Here is a 21,537-nt window from a genome sequence, read left to right on the forward strand (position 1 = left end):
ATAGTAAGTACCAAAGTTGATCTGACTGTACATGGACCTATATGAAAGGGTAGCATTTCAACTTAGTGTAAAATAGATGGTGCTAGCAAAAAATTGTCTATTCTTCTGGAAAGGCAGAATGTGTCCTTATACTATATACAAGAAAATGGAATTTGATAACCAATAAGAGAAGACAAAATAATATTAATTTAATGTTGGGGCACCTGAGTGACTCAGTCGGTTAAGCATCTGCCTTCAGCTCAGGTCATGATCTCAGGGTCTTGGGATCAAGTCCCCACATTAGGCTCCCCAGTAATTGGGGAGTCTGCTTCTCCCTCTGCCCCACCCCCACCACCCGCCCCTTCTCATGCTCTCTCTCTCTCTCAAAAATCTTTAAAAAAAAAAAACCCTGATGAGTGGCTAAACAAGATGTAGTATATCCATATAATGGATTATTATTCAGCAGTAAAAAAAGGAATGAGTATTAATACATGCTGCAACGTGGATGGACCTCAAAAACATTATGCCAAGTGAAAGAAGTCTGTCACAGAAGACCACATAGTGTGTGATTCTACTTGCATGAAATGTTCAGAATAGGCAAATCCATAGAGACAAAAAGTAGGGTAGTAGTTGTCGGGCTGGGGGAAGGGGAGAGTGGCAAGTGACTGCCAATGGATGCAGGGCTTGTTTTGAAAATGTTCTGGATTTAGTGGTGATGTTTGTATACATTGTGAATATACTAAAACCCATTTAACTATACACTTTAAAAGGGTGAATTTTATGGTTTGTGAATTATATCTCAATTAAAAAAAGAAACACCAGACAGGGAAATTTTCATTGTACAAATACAAATGTTTAGTATCTAAAATATTTCTGAGGGATGCCTGAGTGGCTTGGTGGGTTAAGCATCTGCCTTTGGCTCCCGTCATTATCTCAGGGTCCTGGGATCGAGTCCTGCATTGGGGTCTGTGCTCAGCAGGGCTCCTGCTTCTCCCTCTGCCTGCTGTTCCCCTGCTTGTACTCTCTCTCTGACAAATAAATAGAACTTTAAAAATAATAAAATACTTTTGAAGAAGTACTACAGACAACTAAGTTCAATATTTAGATTCCGCATAGCAAGTAGTCAAAGAAGCTGTGCTGTTTCTGTGGAATGAAGCAAAAGATAGAAGTCCACATGGAAAATTAAATTCACAGCCTCACTAATTTTAAAACATAGGTAAAACCCCATTATATCTCTATTGAATGAACAAAAAATTTTACTTTTTTATTTTATTTTATTATTATTTTTTAAAAGATTTTATTTATTTATTTGACAGAGAGAGACACAGCGAGAGAGGGAACACAAGCAGGGGGAGAGGGAGAAGCAGGCTTCCCGCGGAGCAGGGAGCCTGATGTGGGGCTCGATCCCAGAACCCTGGGATCACGACCTGAGCCGAAGGCAGATGCTTAACGACTGAGCCACCCAGGCACCCCCCAAAATTTTATTTTATTTTAAGATTTTATTTATTTATTTGAGAGAGCAGAGCACAAGAGGGGGGAGGGTCAGAGGGTGAAGCAGACTCCCTGCTGAGCAGGGAGCTCAATGTGGGGCTTGATCCCAGGACCCCAGGATCATGACCTGAGCCGAAGGCAGATGCTTAACTGACTGAGCCACCCAGGCGCCCCAAATGAGCAAAATATTTTAAATGACAAACATTGCTTTGGGCATAAAACATTATTTAATCTTTCTGAGGGATTGTATAGCCAACTGTAGCAAGTGTTATGAAATAGTTCACATTCTGGAGCCATTTTAGGAATAACAGGAGAAAAGAATATGTGTATGGGGAGGTGGTGGAAAAAATACAGGAAGCTGCTCTTGGAAAGGTTATAGCAAGGGAGAATTGGGAACAGCTAAGCAAATAAAGCACATGAACTCTGTCAGAGTATGGATTATGTTCATAGAACAAAGCTCCATGAAGAAACCAGGGCCACAATCATGGAGAAGCTGAGTCCAGTCTAGACTCTAGTGTGAAGATGGAAAGATGAGTTGGGGTAGGAGGGGTTTGGAGCCTAATCTTCATCTGATTCCTTTTTTCCCCTTACATCCTTTCTCTTTACATCTCTTTAAATGGGGGATGATAGAGGGGATATCTGTGAACTAGAACAGATTTTCAGATACAGATCAGGACAGAATTTTAAAAAATCTGATACTTGGAATATTTGTCAAATGTTTTCCCACTATAGCAGCTCCATCTTTTTCATGGTGTTCAGTAGGGAAATGGGATCTTACAATGATTGACTAAGTGACAACGAATTGAGTGCAAACTGAGTGCAATTATGACCAACTTTTCTAATTGATTTATTTATGATGCCTAGCCAATACTCTTAAGATCCGTAGTTCATCAATCCAGGTACAAAAATATAACAATCCAGTCTGGTTGTTTTATTTCTCAGCTTTGCAAGTCCTTAAGAAAGAGGAGGATGGAATGAAGCGACACATCCTTGCCGTAGAGTTCTGAGGGAAAATGAGGGTGGGATCTCTGCCTTAGGGGCATCTTAGGGTGCTAATTCATACAAGGATTTATTAAGCATCAGCCATGTACTTCTTCCTCTGAGTTGTCATCAGTACATGTGCTCTCTTCACCCTTGGTTTACCAATATTTAGGTACCCAGCTTATTTCTGCTACCATTCCATAGGCTCTTTGTTATATTACCCACAGCAGCTGGAACCCAGTAGGTGTTCAATAATGACAGTTGAGTATACAGATTCAAGATACAAGGCTGGGAGCCAGAAGAGAGATGCAAAGTGTTGGGCATTCAGTGAGGCCCCTGGTCACCCACTGGACAGATGGTTAGAGGATCCGTGTTCTTCCCTCCGTCATGTGTTCCGGGGCTGAACATAGGCTGAAGGGGCCCAGAAGAAGAGAAACTGGTGAATGTGTAGATGAGGGATTTGTATGTTACATTGTAAAAGGAAATTTCTCCAGCCTTGTAGTCCAGGAAGATGCCCACACGTCTGGGGGGTTCCCTTATCTGCAAGCGTGTTGGGGGAATGGTGGACACCTGGTACTCATTCCGCTTCATCATCATCACCACCCAATAGCCATTGTCGGGTGACAGAGTCATGCTCCCTTTCCTGCTCGCGGATGCCTTGCAGATGCCCAGGATCCACCCTGTCTTGTTTCCCACCTCCACTTCCCAGTAATGGCGGCCAGAGAGGAAGCTTGGAAAGCCTAGGGCGATGATGCAACTATCAAATCTTTCTGGATTATCAGGTAGACGATTACACTTGTTTCCAAGTCTCACGCTCTTCAGGTTATTAGAGAAGATGAGGTTGGGGTGGGCAGTTTCTGCATCCAGAATCACATTAACTGCAGAGAGAATTAGAATACCTAGCTGGGGGCTCCATGGGCAGTGTACCCACAGGGTTCTCCCCACCTCCAGGAAACATGGATAGGGACATTCTTCTGGAATGCACTAGAGGTCAGCACAGGGACCCAGCAGGTGAAGTCCACTTGCCTTAGTCTGGGCACTTACCGGCATGTGCCTGAGCGCAAATCAGTTCTGGAACTACAGAGAAAAAGCAGATGTGGGGAAAAACCTGAGTATTCCAATTCAGAGAGGCTAAATGTACCCTGGTCCCCACAACAAGGAAAGACAAGGACCCCTACCCGAGCTCAGGACCTTGCTTCCTTTGCTTGGATTAACCCCATTCCTCATAGACCCTGGAGACTGCCTTGGTGACTCTTTGGTCTGATGAGTTGACCCAGCCAACAAGTCCAGCACAGAGCCTGTGAAGGCTTTCTTCTGCCTTTGTTATAGGTGTTTTTCTCTCTTCTAAATAATGCCCAGAAATCAACAGCATAGGGAATATCACAGTAACCCCTGGCAAGCATTCTGCCATCACCATACTCACAATTAAAGGTGTCCATTTCTGAACGCAGGGTTTCTAAAAGAAGAAGGGGAGCTTGAGTTAGGTTCCCCATCTAGGGACAGATCAGGAAGAGGCTGAAGGCAGCATCAGAAAGGCAGGGGAGTTGGAGAAGGGATGCCAGAAGGGTTTGGGCTACATGGACATCAGGGAGGAAGTGAGCAGGTGACTCCCCTTTTCCCCCAAGCCCACCTACCTGAGAAGGACTTAATGCTCTTCTCCACAAATTCTGATTTCTGGTAGATCAAGTGGATCTTTTTTTCCACCTCTGGAGGAGTGTTCCATGGCTTAGGAACAGTCGCCATCTTGACCCTAGAGACACAAGACTGCTGGCCAGAGAGGGCTGGTGCATGGGGGTAGCCCAAGTTCCCATGAGGTGGAAATGAGGTGCAGGCTCCACAGGGGACACCCAGCCCACTTGGGCTTGGCAAAGAAAGTCCTCTCTGGACTCCGAGTTTTAAACACTGGTTCTCAACTTTGGCCACAGATTGGCATCACCTAGGGAGTTATAAAAACCACTGATATCAAAACCACAGTGAGTTTTAATAGTGGCCTTAAAATGGTGCTAATATTGAAATGCTCAGCCTAGAATTATCTATGTCAAATTAATTATACCTCTTTAGTCCTTTTCTGTTGAAATAAAAATGGTAATAAGAAAAAAACCACAGTGAAATATGACTCATAGGATGGTTATTATTTTGAAAAAATCAAAATGACAGGTATTGGCAAGGATGTGGAAAAATTGGGACCCTTGTGCATTGGTGGTAGGAACGTAAAATGGTACAGACACTGTGGGAAATAGTATAGTGGTTCCTCAAAAAACTAAACATAGAATTACCATATGACACATCAATTCCACTTCTAGGTATATGCCCAAAATAATTGAAAGCAGAAGGGCGCCTGAGTGGCTCAGTCGTTAAACGTCTGCCTTCGGCTCAGGTCATGATCCCAGGGTCCTGGGATCGAGTCCCACATCAGGCTCCCTTCTCGGCGGGAAGCCTGTTCTCCCTCTCCCACTCCCGCTGCTTGTGTTCCTGCTCTCGCTCTCTGTCTCTGTCAGATAAATAAAATCTTTAAAAAAAATAAGTGAAAGCAGAGACTCAAACAAATATATGTACAGCAATATTCATAGCAGCATTATTCACAATAGCCAAAAGGTGGAAACAACACAAGTGTCCATTGATGGATGAAAGGAAAAACAAATTGTGGTATATACATACAGTGGAATATTACTCAGCCTTACAAAGGGATGAAACATTCTATAGTGTGGATGAACCTTGAAGACATTATGCTAAGTGAAATAAGCCAGACACAAAAGCACAAATACTGTATGATTCCACTTATATGAAGCAGTTAGAGTAGTCAAATTCATAAAGACAGAACATAGAATGGTGGTTGCCATTCCTTGCTTCCTGGGTGAGGGGGCAATAGGGAGTTATGTTTTAGTAGTATGGAGTTTCCATTTGGGAGGATAAAAAAGTGCTGCAGATAATAGTGGTGTTGGTTGCACAATAATACGAATGTACTTAATGCCACGGAACTGCACATTTAAAAATGGTTAGAGTGGTAAATTTCATTTTATATGTATTTTACCACCAAAAAAAGAGGGAAAAAAAGTTTATGCTAGGGTCACACTCTTGAAGATTTGGATTTAATTTGTGTGCCAGGGCCTGGATGTCAGGATTTTGTAAAGCTCGTGGGGTTATTGTAATGGCCAGCCTCCTCCCTTCCCTCCCCTTCCTTCCCCTGTCTGGGCTTAGCATCTCCACTCCTAGAAAGTGCTTCTCTCCCTGAGACCATAAGCACTTGTGGCCTCAGGGAGGGAGGCACTTCTGCAGAAACAGTTTTTATGAGACAAATTGCAATCTTTAGGGAGGTTTCTTAGGAACCATCATTAGCACGATAAGCTGTGTTCGTTCTTTCCAGTCTTCAGCCCATGCTGTCTCTCCTGATCACACTCCCATTTTCCCTACACAAATCCAGAAAGGCCTTAGGAAGCTGCAGGAGATAGGAGGAAACCAGGAGGTGTCACAGACCCAGGGTTGGGAGCATCTCCCTCCTAGGGATGCCTCCCCCACTGCTTCCTGCAGGATACCCAAGGGAACACGAGGGGACCTCTCGGTACCTGTACAGGGTGACTCCGATGTCCTAGGAGAGAAAAGAGGGAAGCTCTCCATTACCAGTCTCCTAGGGGCTGCACTGACTCCTGGTCTATCCTCCTGGGCTCACAGCCCTGGGGTGTCAGCAAAACTGGGGCATCTCTCCCCATTCTAATTTTCATCACCCAAAGTGGCAGCCTGTTGGGGCTTGCAACAGAACTGCACCCAAACCCTGCTTTTCTCTTCTGGGAGATGCCAGGGGATCCCTTGAAAGCTGGGCCACCCTGGGCTCCTGACAGCTCATCAAAAGGGTCTGGGCACAAGACCTTTGTCTTGTACTGACTTGGGCAGAGTTAATGGCAGTGCTGGGGAGCCCATGTCATCCTACTGGGCACAGCGGGCAGGGGAAGCCAGACCCAGCCACACTCACCTGCATGAGCTCCCATTCCGGCTGGTACTGCTTGGCCTCCAGCTCCCCAATCAGCTCGTCAAGAAGGGCAATGTCTCTGGATACTTGGGTGCTATATTTCTCCCTGACCTGGCCAATGGTCTGGTTCAGATCCTCTATTGAGGCCACAAAGAGCTTCTCTTGCTGCTCCAGAAGATGGTACAGCTTCTCCAACTGGTGCCGATGTCTCTGCTTCTGGGTTTCAGTTTGTTTCTGGGGGAACAGAAAGGTGTAGGGTCTATCCAGTGTGCTGGGTGTGTGTGCCCAGGGAATCCCAAGAAGCCCACCTCCTGGAGGTGGCTAAGAGGCTGGATCCCTCAGCTTCTCGGAGGACTAGATTTCAGAGAAGGAAACAAAATGGGCCAGAACCTTCCAGAACAGACTGAAGGTGGCAGGGATTAGCTCTTGTAAAATGCCCTAAAACCCAGTATTCTGGGTTGATTTGTATCTCCTCCAAAATTTATGTTAAAGTCCTAACCTCTAGTACCTAAAGAATATGATCTTACTTGGCAATAGCATCATTGCAGATGTAGTTAGTTAAGATGAGATCATACTGGAGTGGGCCACTGGAGTGGGGAAGTTGAGACACAGACACAGGGAGAACACCATGTGAAGAAAACACAGGGAAGAGATGACATCTACCAGCTGAGGGGAGAGGCCTGGAAGATCTCCTTCACGGCCCTCAGAAGGAACCAGTCCTGCTGACACCTTGACTATGGAATTCTGGCCTACAGAACTGTGAAAGAATTTCTTTTTTGCGGTTTAAGCCATTCAGTCTGTGGTGCTCTGTAATGGCAGCCACGGGACACTAAGATATCTGGTGTCATCTTTTTCCTTCCTTGAAAGCCAGTGTGAGGATGACATATGCCTGGGGTTGTAAATGGACAAGGTTATGACTACCAAAGTGTCCAGGAAGGAGGCTTCTCTCTACGTTCCACCAAAGTGCTGGCATGCAGAAGGTCCTCAATGTGGCTCTGAATGAAGGCAGTCAGTCCATTTATGTGACTGTAAGTGAACTTGACTTCTACTACCATTGCACATAGGTCAGCCATCTGGCCCATGTTCTATCCAGAGTTTCTGTGGAAACATGAAGTGGCTGTAGGGAACCTTCTCCTTCCTCCATGGAGGGAGAAGCCCCTTCGAATCTTCTAAGACTGGACTTAGGAAGTCTCATCATTTTGAGCTCTTTAGTGATTTTGAACCAGAAATATTTCCTCACCTTTTGTTGTTGAGGGTGCTAACATTGGCTTTTTTTTTCCTTAAAGAGGACAGGTCAGTTGTCATGTTCAATGGCCTATGTTCTAAAATTGTCTGATAATTTTGATCATGATTAAATTCAGGTTAAGCATCTTAGACAAGAATACCATATTCTTAATGCGCTGGGCTCCCTAGCACAGCCCATGGGGAGGCAAAGAGTGTCCAGTTTGTCCATCACCATTATTGTGATACGGAGATCAGTCACTTGGTTGAGGAGGGGTCTGCCACATCTCTCCAGTGTCAATATATATTATTTCCTTTATAATTACTAAGTAATTGGAGGAGTGGTACTTAGAGGATATCAATATCCTGTTCTCTTATGATCTTCTGTGAAAAATTTTAGCATTTGTTGATGATCTCTGTTGGTGTTGATTGTTATACTGGTGTTTGTATAGTGGGAAATTTCCTTTTTGAGATTTTTTATTTATTTATTTAAGTAATCTCTGCAACCATCTTGGGGCTTAAACTCACAACCCTGAAATCAAGAGTCGTATACTCTCTGACTGAGCCAGCCAGGCACCCCATAACCATTCTTCCATACTTGTTTTAGTTGACATTGTGCTGTAAAAAAGAGTTTCCCCTCCCCCTTCCATATGATTAAAAAATTATATATATATTTTGACTATTGAAAGGAGGATGAGCAGAAGTCTTGAAAACAACCACCTTTCCACGGGGACTCATGTCACTGAGTGTCTTAAGGGAAGACCAGACCTTCTTGTCTCCCTAAGTTTCACTGTGGCCCAGGCTTCTGCCTCACTGTCATGGTGGGGGCATCCCTGACCTCTGCTTCACCCACAAGTTCCGAGCCACCTGGCATTATAGGAAAGGTGTTTTCTTTTTTAGAAAGAGAGAGAGAAAGCTGGTGAGTGCAGGGGAGGGGGAAGTGATGATGGGAAGGGCAGAGGGAGAGGGAGAGAAAGAATCTTAAGCAGACTCCACACCCAGTGTGGAGCCCGACGTGGGGCTCAGATCTCATGACCCTGAGATCATGACCTGAGCTGAAATCAAGTCAGACTCTTAACTGACTGAGCCATCTTGGCGCCCTAGAAAGGGGTTTTCTTTTACTAGACTTCATGAGTTTCCCAAAAGTTAGACACCTGGACCAATGCCATGCCTGCTCCCATTCCTGCCCTTTGTTATCTTTGCCTGTTTCCCATTGTGGTGTGGGAGATGGGATCCAGCCAACAGAAATGGGTCAGACAAATTAAGGCTCTTTGGGGTAGCTGAATTTGCTTGCACGGAAAATGGAAGCAACTTATGTGTCCAGGTTCAACAGAGGAAGGGCAACAAATGTATTTATTGAAATCTGTGGCATCACAAAATGACAGTTTTAAAGAAAATGTCTAACCATTTGAATTTTAAAATTCCATATTAAAAAATAATGGACAACAATTTTAAAAAACCATACAAAGGAGTATTTAAAATGGAAAGTCTCTCCTCCCATTTCCTCAATCCCATCCCTCAGCGACAGCCACTGGTGTTAATTTCTCTAAACCATTTTGTAGTGAATATGAGAAAGCACAGGCTCCTCAGAGATTTCCCTCCCTCCTGAGGGTGGGTCTCCCTCTCCAGGGACAAGCTCATCCTTGGACTCCTGTTACCTCCCTGCCCCCTCAAGAGCAGGTGATTCTAAATAGGTGATCAGTTCTGCTTCTCTGTGAACCAAAACATAATTTGGGGACCCCCTGCTCACTTTTGGTCCCCTCCCTCCTTTTGCAGGGGTAAACTCAGGCAAGGATTGGCCACAGAACACCCCTGACCTTACCAGGAATTTTGCAGTCTTCTTATCCCCCTGAGATCTCTGCTCCTCCCCAGATTTTCTCAACTCCTTCAGATGCTCCAGCTGCTTTTGAATTTGCTCCTGGAAAAGGGGCACTTGTTGAAGCCTAAACTTGGCCTCTGCCATCTTTAGTTGGTGCCAACTCTAGAGGGAAAAAATCTGCTTTAGGGAGTAAAGCTGAGGGTCCTGCAGCCAAGAGCACAGGGATGGTGCCCAGGAAAGGAAGAATGAATCCATCACACCAAGGGAAGCAGATCCAAGAGGTGGTGAGAGAGAGATTCTTAATGACATGTGGGCACCTGGATTCAGCAATACCTGAAGCTAGTGCCCTTGGACCTCAGCTACATGAACCAGTAAATTCCCTCTTTGCTGGTCTGGTTTATATTGTGTTTTTGCCACTTTACAGACCAGGGATGCTGACTAATGCACCAACATCCCAGGGTTGGGAAATAAAGTAGCCCTGACTACTTTTTTTTTTTTTTTTTTAAGATTTTTATTTATTTATTTGACAGAGAGAGACACAGCGAGAGAGGGAACACAAGCAGGGGGAGTGGGAGAGGGAGAAGCAGGCTTCCCGCCGAGCAGGGAGCCCGATACAGGGCTCGATCCCAGGACCCTGGGATCATGACCTGAGCCGAAGGCAGACACTTAATGACTGAGCCACCCAGGCGCCCCCAGCCCTGACTACTTTTTTTTTTTTAAGATTTTTTTTTTTTTTTTTTTGAGACAGAGAGAATGAGAGAGAGAGAGCACATGAGAGGGGGGAGGGTCAGAGGCAGAAGCAGGCTCCCTGCCGAGCAGGGAGCCGGATGCGGGACTCGATCCAGGGACTCCAGGATCATGACCTGAGCCGAAGGCAGTCGCTTAACCAACTGAGCCACCCAGGCGCCCGCCCTCACTACTTTTAAAAGCCCCTCCCCACCCACCCCCAAGAAGCCCTACCTTGTATTCCAGGGCAGCCTCTTCGATGGGGCGCACCCAGTGGCCTTGATGTTCCTGACTCAACCTGCAGATGAGGCAGATAGGCTCCTTGTGGTCCTCACAGAAGAGCAGCTGGACCTGCTTCATGTGTCGCTCACACTGTGGCAAGGACTTGGGACTCAAGTTGGCTATCTGCAGTCCTTCTTGCTGCTTGTAGTCTTCAGAGTTATTTACTGTGAGTGAGGCCAGGCTTAGGAAGCTGCTGGGTGAGCATTTGCCTGAGGTCTTAGGATACCTAGAAGCAACGGAGTATCTGCAGGAATCATCTCCTTCCTGGGCACGACAAAGGGGATACACAGCCTCATCCTGTGGCTTCCCTGGGGCCATGGCAGTGGAAAAATTTCCTGAGTGACAAACCCAAAATGTTATGAAGAGGTGCTACAAAGAAGAGAGAGATAGAGAGCCCATGCCTGGGACACATAAGTTCCTGGTTAGACTGGCCACTTCTAACTTGTCCTCCCCTGACTTTGTTCCAGCAAGGCAGCAAACCACCCAGCAAAAGTGAGGGCAAAGGGCTAGATCTCATGACAGTCCTGAGACTTGGAATTCCTGGATATTTATCCTAAAGAAAAGGCTTTTGTTATAAATTCTATGCCTTCCTCCCACACATGTACAGATCTAGCAGGTGATATAAAGGCAGTGAGACATTCTGACCAGTGTTTGCTTTGCCACTTAAAACCAACCAGGCTGCTCTCTTGAGTCTTGTGGGAGCCCACAAGAAGAAACAGAGACCCACTCAATTCATTAGTCCCCTCCCACCACCTCTCACAAGGTCCCAGGAATTCATATCACATCTGTAAGTGAGACTGTGGGAGGCCCCCCCAGGAACCATTCTCCCCTCCTTCCCTTATGATAGAATTGATTGCTGCCCATCAATTGATGGCTGCTTCCCTCCCCCACCCCCCCCAAAAAAAACATTTCTTGCAATTGGGTGTGGCTATTTGACTACATTCTGGCCAAAGGGATATAAATGAAGGCATCATGAACAGCTTCTAGAAACTTCTGGAAACTTTCCCTAAGCGATACTCTTCTCCTTTGTCCTTCCATCCTGCTGCTTGGAATGAGGATGCCACCCTCTGAGACCATGAGCTTGAGAGCAAATTTTGTGGAGCAGAAAAACAGCAGGAGCCTGGGTTCCTGGCCCATAGAGTACCACATCTGTTCTGGACCATCTGTGTTATTTATGTGAAGGAGAAACAAACTTCTGTCTTGTTTCAGTTAGCGTTATTTTGGTGTTTCTGTCATCCACAACCCAACATAATCCCAATTTCTGCCTCCTTAGTAGAAGAGATTTAGGATTTTAGCCAACAGCTCTCCTCCCTGCCCAGAGAGGTGAATGGCAGAATCTCAGTCCCATGACATACTGCCATGGTGTCATTGTGAGAAGCAGGTATTTTTACCCAGTCTTTCCCAGATGCTCAAGCTGGGGTCCATGAATTCCTTGGAATTCTATAGGATTTCAGTGTCTAAGAACTTGAACTTTGATGCAACATTTTATGAAGATGTGCATATGTGCATTTTTTTTCAGGATTCACAGCCTACCTCAGATCCCAGGGGGCACCCAGGGATCTGGTGTTGTGAGGAAATGCCTGCACAGGTCACCATTCCTAAGGATACCAGGTTTTCTGAGTTTTGGGGTCCTTTCTTACCTGAAGAAGGAGGGACTTCTGGACCTGAAGGCTGATGGACCTCACTGCCTACCACCTCCCTCAAGGTCTCAGAAGGTTCTTGACCCTCAATTCCATTTTTCTTTGAAGGTCCTATAGATTCTGGATGCTCCCAGGTCATCTGGTCTCCAGACAGTGATACATTGGAAAGTGTATTCCTGAATACTCCCCCCTTCAGGATCATGGACTGTTCTGGATTCTTGGAGCCTTTCTCTGGAGCCACAGTAGCGCCTACATCCAGAGTGGCCACTTCACTGGCGGTGGCTGCTGAGTCTGGATGATCACTTCTTATTTTCTCTTGAGGCAGAAGAGTTTCTGGATTGGGAGGTTCTCTCTCTCCCAAAAAAAAGGTAAATTCAAGACTTCGGGGTCGCTTCTGCCCTGACGGTAAATGTTTTTCAGAGATCCTGGGTTTTACTCTTTCTAGGGACCCAGTAAACGACTCACAGTCAAGTCCTTGGAGCCTTCCTAAAGAGCTGGCATTCCTGCGTAGCCTGCCACTAGGACTCCACTTCTCACCCTGTGGCTTACCAGGGAGTAGGCTTCTCCTGGGGGACAGAGTCATGCTTCTGGCCCATGGCTTACCCAGCACATCCAGGCCCTCAGAGCCCTTCTGATCTCTCGGTTTGCCCTGAGGCTTCTTCTGTGGCCCCCTTCCAGCCTCATGCTGGCTGGGTGGCAGGCTGAGGGCCCCATCACCACTTTGCCGCTGCCTATCACCTTCCAGGCCATCTGGTATCCTCAGGCCCTTGGGCTTATTCTCCCCAGAGGAACAAGACATTGCTGAACTGTTTGGGCCACTTTCTTGTATCAGATACTCTGCAAAGACAACAGGATGCAAAGGCATGAAATTATGCAGTGTTCAGGGCCAGGGGTCGGGAGAGAAGGGAGAGAAGGAAAAATCCCCTCAGAAATTACAGAAGTTCAGAATGTTCTAGGCAACAACAGTCAATTACCCTTAAATAAGAAAATGCTAATTATTTGTTATATATTTCTCAAATAGTGCTTTTCAAACTTCTTTGGCAGGAGAACTTGTTTCCAGTATAAAGTCTTACACAAAATTCTTAATTCATAAAATAAATAAACCCCCTAGTTTACTGGTATAAATGTGTGTGTGATTATAGGTGTATAAAACTCACTTATAAAATCCATCAATAAAGAAGAATTAAGTTATTTGGCACAAAAATTTGAAAACATTTTGAAGGACAATTAAAACTTCAGAAACTAATTTACTTCTGTTTTATTCTTTGGTTTCACGACGTGAAGAAAATCCTAACACACAGGTAAGTGTAAATGGTGATTTTTTTTTTTTTTAAACAGCTTGCTTGGTTGGAAGTTTCAGGATACAGTTTCATTAAACAGAAATGACAGGAAAGGCTTAATTCCAAGGTCTACATAAAAAGGAGTTCAAGTACAGCACAAACTATCACCCTGGTGGCCTCTAGCATTTCAAAATTTGGTTAATGACACATTTTATTTTATTTCATTTTTTTAAAGATTTTATTTATTTATTTGACAGAAAGAGAGACAGCTAGAGAGGGAACACGAGCAGGGGGAGTGGAAGGGGGAGAAGCAGGCTCCCAGCTGAGCAAGGAGCCCGATGTGGGGCTCGATCCCAGGACTCTGGGATCATGACCTGAGCCAAAGGCAGATGCCCAACGACTGAGCCACCCAGGCGCCCCTAATGACACATTTTTTTTTTTAAAGATTTATTTATTTATTTGACAGAGAGAGAGAGACAGCGAGAGCAGGAACACAAGCAGGGGGAGTGGGAGAGGAAGAAGCAGGCTTCCCGTGGAGCAGGGAGCCCGATGCGGGGCTCGATCCCAGGACCCTGGGATCATGACCTGAGCCGAAGGCAGACGCTTAACGACTGAGCCACCCAGGCGCCCCCTAATGACACATTTTAATATGAATTTGTTGGCTTTGTAAATTAGAAAAATTAATAAAATTTGGATTAAGTGTTTGTTAACATTCTAAAGAATCCCTGAAATATCTTTCCTGGTTGTAACTTAAAAACCGCTACTCTAATAAAGAAATGAAGATATCCTGTAATCAGCACTTTAATTTGTGGTAGAAGAGGCTCTTATTAAAATTGCTTCAGAGTTGTTTAAAACACTTTGCTATTGCAAACACTTTGCTTCCTAGGAAAATGTTAAGTTCCCCAAACTGGCTCAAGAACTAATGGGAAGGGCGCCTGGGTGGCTCAGTTGGTTACGCAACTGCCTTTGGCTCAGGTCATGATCCTGGAGTCCCGGGATCGAGTCCCGCATCGGGCTCCCTGCTCGGCAGGGAGTCTGCTTCTCCCTCTCCCACTCCCCGTTTGTGTTCCCTCTCTCGCTGTGTCTTTCTCTGTCAAATAAATAAATAAAATCTTTAAAAAAAAAAAAAAGAACTAATGGGAAAGCCCTAAAGATGCTAATAACCAGGTTTTATTGTTTCTGGTTTTTTAAAAAAATTTATTTATCAGAGAGAGAGAGAGAAAGAATAGCAGGGGAAGCAGCAGGCAGAGGGAGAAGCAGGCTCCCTGCTGAGTAAGGAGCCCGATGTGGGACTCGATCCCAGGACCCTGGGATCATGACCTGAGTCAAAGGCAGACACTTAACCAACTGAGCCACCCAGGCATCCCAATAACCAGGTTTTAAAACATGAAAAGGTAACTTAAAAATTCTACTCATCAAATTACACTGGACTCAGATTATGGTTTAGTCCTATCAGTCTTTCAAAGAGTGGAGAACTTTTATGTTATTTAAACATTCTACTTCAGAAAAATACATGGAGGCCACATTCGTTGATCACAGTGGGATAAAATCAGGAAGTTACAGCAAAACAGGAATAGAAGAACAAGGAGGAGAAGAAGGAAGAAAAACAAGGAAAGAGAAAAGATGAAAGGAAGGAAAAGAATTGAGAATTTTAGAATACCTTTGTGAAATGTGTCAAAGAAGAACTCAAAACTGAAAATAGGTGGATTTCAATGTGAAGATTACTGGTCCACCCAGCTGATATGGTCAGTTAGCAAGCCCTTTTTTTCTCTCCTGAAGATACTGGTCTGTACATAGGGGTTAATCACAATGAAGTTAGGGCCCCTCTAAGATCAGGCATCTTAGCTCTTGCTCTCCTGATTCTGCCCCACAGTGAGAATCTCAGCTTCCCTCGCCGTTTTTTAAAGCCATTGGGAGCCTTAGCTGTACTAACCCAGCTCCAAAGACCTAAGCAGCAGAAAGGACTTGCTCGGCCAGAGTCACTGGGGTCATGGTAGACCTGGGACTCCTAACCCCCCAAGTCACAACACAGTGGTCTAAACACAAGTTCCCTCTTGCACCTTCTACCCCATTCCATGAATAGCCAGCAGTCACACTGGGAGAGGAATGGAGCATGGGGCCTGTTTACCTGGTCTGATGGCCCTGTCAAGCTCCTCGGCCAGGAAGTTCTGGTTGATGGCTCTCAGGACTTGCAGGGTCAGCCTCACAGCATACTCTTCCCCATAGTGGGTGATCATCAGTGTGGCCAGCTTCACTGGCTTGGCATTCTGGAGCTGGCTCCGGGGGATCCGGGAGTGATCCTTCTCCAGGCTGGTGTTCTGCAGCTTAAACTTGAACTTCTCAAAGTCACTGGGCACCAGCTCCTCCAGGGAGTCCAGCAGATGGTCACTGGGGGCCTTGATCATGGTGTTGACCAGGAGAGGCCAAAGCTAGCTGTCTGAAACAGCCTCTGCCCTGGAACCCAGAGGGTGGGTAAAAAGAAGCTGTTTGTGAAATAACGGAAAAGGCACAGGAAATGCTCTGCGCTCTGGCGGGAACTGAGCTATGAGTGTCATCATTTGTTTGTTCCCAGTGATGACACTTGCGTTCTCTTTCTCACAGATTTGGAGGCTTTTACAGCTGGGAGGGCTCAAGGTCAGCCACATGGTCCTCCAGTGCCCCAGCCCTCACCTTCGCATACTGCCCAGCAGAGCAGCGAGCGGTAGGTATGTGAAGGAGGGGCTGGGGCTGGATTCCAGAGTATTGATCCTGGGCAGGCACTCAGATGCTTCTTCTTCTCCCTGGTCCCATGCCGCAGAGGACCATGATGAGGGTCAGTCTCTTTGGCCAGTTGTTCTCCTCCAGACTCTTGGGATTTTATTGGCCCTCCAAAGCAAATGTTAGGGAGGGTCGGGCTGGGGGCAAAAATGTAGTCCTGCAAGTTTTGCCCTTCCCTGCCCAAGAAGGAGGTGAAGCCAGAAGGACACTGCCAGGACACAAGCCCTGATGTCACCCCTGTTGATGTAGTTCCAGTTGTCTGGTACTTTCAGCATCACGAAGCCTCAAAATGCTATGCCTGGAACTGTCATCCTGATTTGTGTGTTCTCTACTCTGCCTGGCTTCCCGAGAGCATACCCATGAGGGAGGATGCTTGTCCATGCACCTTTACTGAACAAGTTTTTTTTTGTTTTTGTTTGTGTTTGTGTTTTTGTTTTTGTTTTTAAGTAAGCTCTACATCCAATGTGAGGCTTGAACTCAGAACCCTGAGAACAAGGGTCACATGCTCTACTGACTGAGCCAGCCAGGTGCCCCTGAACACATATTTTGGACACCCTGCCAGGATGTGGAGAAACAAGGGTGAAAAAAGACATAGGTGTCCTTTGGAGCTCATGTCCCAATGTGGGGCTCCAGAAGTCATTCCAGAGCTAATGGAAGTTGTATGTGGGTGAGCGGACTTCTTCCAGTTAACTGCTTCTGTCTTTCTGCATACTCTGATTTTTAGCCCCAACTTTGTGTTTTGAAAAATTTCAAACCTACAGAAAAGTTACCGAGATTCACCAACTGTTTACATTTTACAGTATTTAGTGATTCTCTTTCTTATGTACACACATGCATGCACTTCATTTTTCCTTTTTTCCCCTCTGAACCATTTGGTAATGAATTGAAAACATTATCAGATATCACTCCAAATACCCTACATACCCTAAGTACAATGAACAAGGATATAAGGATATTATTTTAAATAATCAGAATACAATTATCATACTCAGGAAAATTAACATCATTATAATACTATAATGAGTTCATAATCAAATTTCTCCAAAGGACTGATAATGTCCTTGACAGCTTTTTTTTTCCAACCCAGGGTCCAATCAGAGATCCTGCACTGCATTTAGTTGTTACATCTCTATACTCTGCTTCTACTAGAACACTTTCACACTTCCCCGCCTTTTTAAATTCTGTCAATGTTTTTGAAAAGTCTGTTCCAAGCAGAATGTGCCTTAATTTAGATCTGTGCATCATTTCCTCATTATTAGACTGAAGGTATATTCAGGTGCTCAAGATGTCTCCATTGTAAGAGGATGTTTTTTCTTGTAATTAGTAAGTAACCTGAGAATGTGGAAACGTCTTGTTCTCCTACAATCTTTCACCCCATGATTTTAACATTCATTGATGATCTTTTCCTAAATCAGTTGCTACAATGGTACTTGCAAAATGGTTATATTTCTATCACTTAGCTGGCATCATTTGCATGTCCTGGTTTAAGCTTTCTGCATTTCTCATGAAGTTTTTGGCTTACAGATGTTGTTTTTTCTTGAGATTTTATTTATTTCACAGAGAGAGATAGCGAGAGCAGGAACACAAGCAGGGGGAGTGGGAGAGGGAGAAGCAGGCCCCCCGATGAGCAGGGAGCCTGATGCCATGTGGGGCTTGATTCCAGGACCCTGGGATCATGACCTGAGCCGAAAGCAGACACTCAACAACTGAGCCACCCAGGCTCCCCCAGATGTTTTGTTGTTAACACAATTGTGGTTACTCTGTGCCAGGCACAGCTTGCTTTATATCCGTTATCTCCTAAAATCTCTGCAGCATGCCTTCAGGGCAGGATTCATCATCCTCACTGCCAGGATTAGTGGTTTAGTGACTTGCTCAGTGACTGAGCCAGGATTCAAACTCCCTCTTTTAACCACTTTGCAGAATGGTCTCTGTGCATGATGATAATTTATTATTTTACTGTTCCTCACTAACCCCAGATGTCACTTTTTTCAGCTGTCCAGTGAGACTCAAAATGGGCTATTCTGACCACTCCCACAGGTCATTTACAACATTCTGATGCCTGGCAGAACAAACAACACTGTGTGTGACCAGCCTGTGTGTGACCAGCTGGGACCGAGGCCTTCATGAGTTCTGCTTGGTTGAATGTTATCTTACTATCCACTTGGTCCACATACTTCCTATTTTACAGATTACTCCGTGCTTTTGGTTTAATAGCTGACAGCATCCAGTTTTCTGGATCCTGCTGAGAAAATAACCCCAAACCCAACATACTCCCTAAAAAATGGATGGACTCAAATGCATGCATATTTGTGGTGCAAATGTTGGATGTGTGATATTCTCAGGTTGGGCCGGAAGGGTGTTGACCGAGCGTCTCTGAGATCACGACCTCTCCAAGATTTCAGAAGGCAGTAACACAGCCACCTCACAGGGAGCCTCCCACTCCTGAGACAACTGAAATTGTGCAATAACACACACGGTCCTTCTTGTTCCTGGGGTCCCTAACCCTGTCTTGACTGGCCAGCAAACTCCTTTAAGCTCAAACTAACACACCCACAGCAGAATTGGGCAGGAACTGGGGCTTTCCAGTCTATAGCAGGATATTTTGCAATTGCAGTGATACCTTTTGCAACAGGGAGCAATTCTGAGGCATGGACTTGCCTTTTTTTTTTTTTAAGAGAGAGTAAGCAAGCAGGGGTGGTGGGGAAGGAGGGGCAGAGGAAGAGGAGAGAGAATCTCAAGCAGACTCCCCACTGAGCTTGGAGCCCCACATTGGACTCAATCATGACCTTGAGATCATGACCCTGAGATCATGACCCTGAGGCATGACCTGAGGTGAAACCAAGAGTCAGTCGTTCAACCAACTGAGCCACCTAGTTGCTCCAAGGCATGGACTTACTTGTGAGGTAGTGGCATTTCTATGTCAAAGAAGCTGAAAGAGGTTCCAGTAATTTTTTTAAAATGAAGAATGTGGGGGCACCTGGGTGGCTCAGTTGGTTAAGCGACTGCATTCAGCTCAGGTCATGATCCTGGAGTCCTGGGATCGAGTCCCGGGATCGAGTCCCACATCAGGCTCACTGCTCAGCAGGGAGTCTGCTTCTCCCTCTGACCCTTCCCCCTCTCATGCTCTCTCAAATAAATAAATAAAATCTTTTAAAAATAAATAAATAAAATGAAGAGATGTGAAAAGACGAATATAACTCTCAGGGTGACTTTTGAATGAACAGTGGTAGTGGAGTATCAATGAAATCTTTCTTGTGCCTCTGTGACTGAATGTGTGCCCTTATTTGGGAACAACATGACAAATCTAAATCCATCACAGCTGCTGCAAGCAGAGCTACTTCAACCTCTGCTCTTATCTTAAGTAATGCACAGCCCAGACATCCCAACCTTAAATCCATGCCTGGGTTTCATCTTTCTAACTTACTCCATCAGGGTTTCACTTTCTAACCATTCATTTTTGCATCACTTTGAGCTTTTTTAAATCAATATGTATTATTTTTATAAAAGAAAAGATAGTTTTAAAAAAGTATTTTATAATTAGCTTAGCCTCCAAGGAGATATCAGTCCTGTCCCCACAACCATCATGATGAAGTTTGTGGTAGTTAAATATATAGTACATACGGGTTATTGAGAGAGCCATAGGCAAGATCATGGAAGAGTTCCTGTGTTAATCCGGAGTTGGAAGTAATGGATCCCATTGTGACCCAAACTCTTCCTCACCTTCCAGTATATTGAATTTTAAGGGAGAAATCAGAGACTTTGAGAGGCTAACATCTCAATTTCAAAGTGAATTTCCAGGCAATGAACCTCCCACTGGGAAACATACTTGTAACTGGGCTTTCTGAGAGCACACCAAGTTCTGGTGCAACCTCCAACCTCCTGAGCAGGATGGAAACAGGGAGAGAAAGGCAGCTTCCTAGGTGGACTTGACTTGTGGAGGTTGTACAGTAGTGGGGTCGGAATAGTTCCCGGATTGGTCCACCAGTGAGAGTTTCATTTTGCAATATGGTAACGCCAAGCAAGAAGCTTTATGAGCTCTAAAGTGCTATACACATTATTTATTCTCATTGGTAAATCTAGACGGAGGATAAGTGGGTGTTCATTTTACTCTTTAAATTTTTTTTTACATATTTAAACATTTTATAATTTAAAACACTGAAAAAATTTTGTTTTACTAATATTTCTAGGGACCCTTCTAGGAAGCTGGCTGTGGGCATACAGTCCCTGACCGCCAAAGGCTTACATGTTAGTGAAGGGGAATAACCCAGTTGCCTGCTCTCCCTTCCCTTGCACCCTTTGAGGTTTGGTTTACATAATCCTGCCCCACTCGGATCTCCCTGTCCTTTTACCCGCGGCACAGCTGCTCCGGGTGCTTCGGGCAATGCCTACTCAGTAAGTTTCGAATATGCACAGAGTAGTGGGGAAAAAAACGGGACTCCAAGATCTAGGACTTGTGGCCTGGGCCAGTTACCCGACGTCTCTGAGTTTCCTGTCAAAAGGGTGGTTTGGAAGTTTCAATGAGATAATGTATGCTAAAGAGCCTGGCACCGTGGGTCAGTGTCAGCTAGGTCCTTTGATGCTCCAGCGCCTAGCGCAGCGCCGGGCTAGTCGTGGGCGGCGTCCGAGAGCCGGACACAGGATCCCCGCCCCCGCAACGGCCGTCACCTCCGAGACCCCCGCCCACAGCGCGCGGTTCCCTGCCGCCGCGCTCGCTTCCGCGCGTGGGGGCAGGAAGACCCCACTCCGCGGGTCTCACGCCCGGCAGCAACTTCCTTGGGGCAGTCGCTCTGAGGGGAAGCGGCCTGGGCGGGAGGGGGTTTGTCCGCGGTAAGAGTAGCCCGAGGATAAAACGGAAGTGTCAGCGAAGAGCCCCGATAGGCAGGCTGGCAGGCACTGGAGTAGAGACAACCCGGCACACTGTGTCCGGGGCCCCGCGGGCTCTGCCCCAAGGGGGGAAAGCCCGAGGAGGCGCGACACGCCCTGCGGCCGGCCGCCGTGCAGCCGCGCTAATGAGTCCGAGGGCCACGCCCTAAACTACATCTTCCAGGGGGCCCCGGGAGTAAGCGGAGCCAATCGGAGGGCGAGTGGGCGGGCTCAGCGGGGCCTGTGTCTCCCAGGGGGCGCTGGGGCGCGGCGCGGTGGTCGGGATCGGCAGCCCCAGCAGCCTATGGTTGTGTCTCCACAGAGCGGCCAGCGCCCGGCGCGGAGGAGGAGCGGCCGTCGCCGCTGGTATCCTGGGCACGACCGCAAGAAGGGCAGTCGACGCGGCCGCCCGCGGCCCGGGATTGCAGGGTGAGGGTGCCCGGGGGCTGCGGTGCAGCGTGGCTCCCTACATTCCTCCACCCTTTAAGAGCCCCTAGACCTCGTTCAGTCGTGTTACCGGCAAGTATTTACCAG

At 46.1% G+C, this 21,537-nt stretch overlaps 1 protein-coding gene and 1 long non-coding RNA gene across 17 annotated transcripts in view; one reads left to right on the forward strand and one right to left on the reverse strand.

The window, feature by feature from the left end:
• The window catches only part of LOC129045821 (uncharacterized), a 44,797-nt gene extending 23,479 nt beyond the window's left edge, over window positions 1-21,318 (forward strand). For 2 of the 11 annotated variants that reach the window (XR_010411815.1, XR_010411809.1), the window contains exons 3-6: window positions 12,212-12,471; window positions 13,388-13,404; window positions 15,985-16,088; window positions 16,588-21,318. This is a non-coding gene — a long non-coding RNA (uncharacterized LOC129045821). Of the gene's footprint in view, window positions 1-3,061; window positions 12,472-13,387; window positions 13,405-15,984; window positions 16,089-16,587 lie in introns of all 11 variants that reach the window. The other 9 variants (XR_010411814.1, XR_010411810.1, XR_010411811.1 and 6 more) reach the window with 9 other exon arrangements.
• On the reverse strand, window positions 1,777-15,800 carry MEFV (MEFV innate immunity regulator, pyrin). 6 transcript variants are annotated; one of them, XM_045874794.3, is made up of 10 exons: window positions 15,512-15,800; window positions 12,707-12,940; window positions 10,416-10,798; window positions 9,459-9,554; window positions 6,419-6,649; window positions 6,015-6,037; window positions 4,086-4,201; window positions 3,875-3,907; window positions 3,496-3,528; window positions 1,777-3,329 (listed from the first exon to the last, which is right to left on the reverse strand). In XM_045874794.3, the coding sequence occupies exons 1-10, from the start codon at window positions 15,786-15,788 to the stop codon at window positions 2,776-2,778; spliced, it is 1,980 nt and encodes a 659-aa protein (XP_045730750.1). In that variant the 5' UTR covers window positions 15,789-15,800; the 3' UTR covers window positions 1,777-2,775. The 6 variants fall into 6 exon arrangements, with proteins under 6 accessions (XP_045730750.1, XP_045730748.1, XP_045730749.1 ...); XM_045874792.3 differs by having other exon boundaries at window positions 12,104-12,940; XM_045874793.3 differs by lacking the exon at window positions 9,459-9,554 and having other exon boundaries at window positions 12,104-12,940.
• Window positions 21,319-21,537: the final 219 nt, after the last annotated feature.

The sequence above is a fragment of the Mirounga angustirostris genome, unplaced genomic scaffold (genome assembly GCF_029215605.1).
Source record: "Mirounga angustirostris isolate CCGP_5_RB_7025 unplaced genomic scaffold, mMirAng1.0.hap1 SCAF_5, whole genome shotgun sequence".
Classification (NCBI taxonomy): domain Eukaryota; kingdom Metazoa; phylum Chordata; class Mammalia; order Carnivora; family Phocidae; genus Mirounga; species Mirounga angustirostris.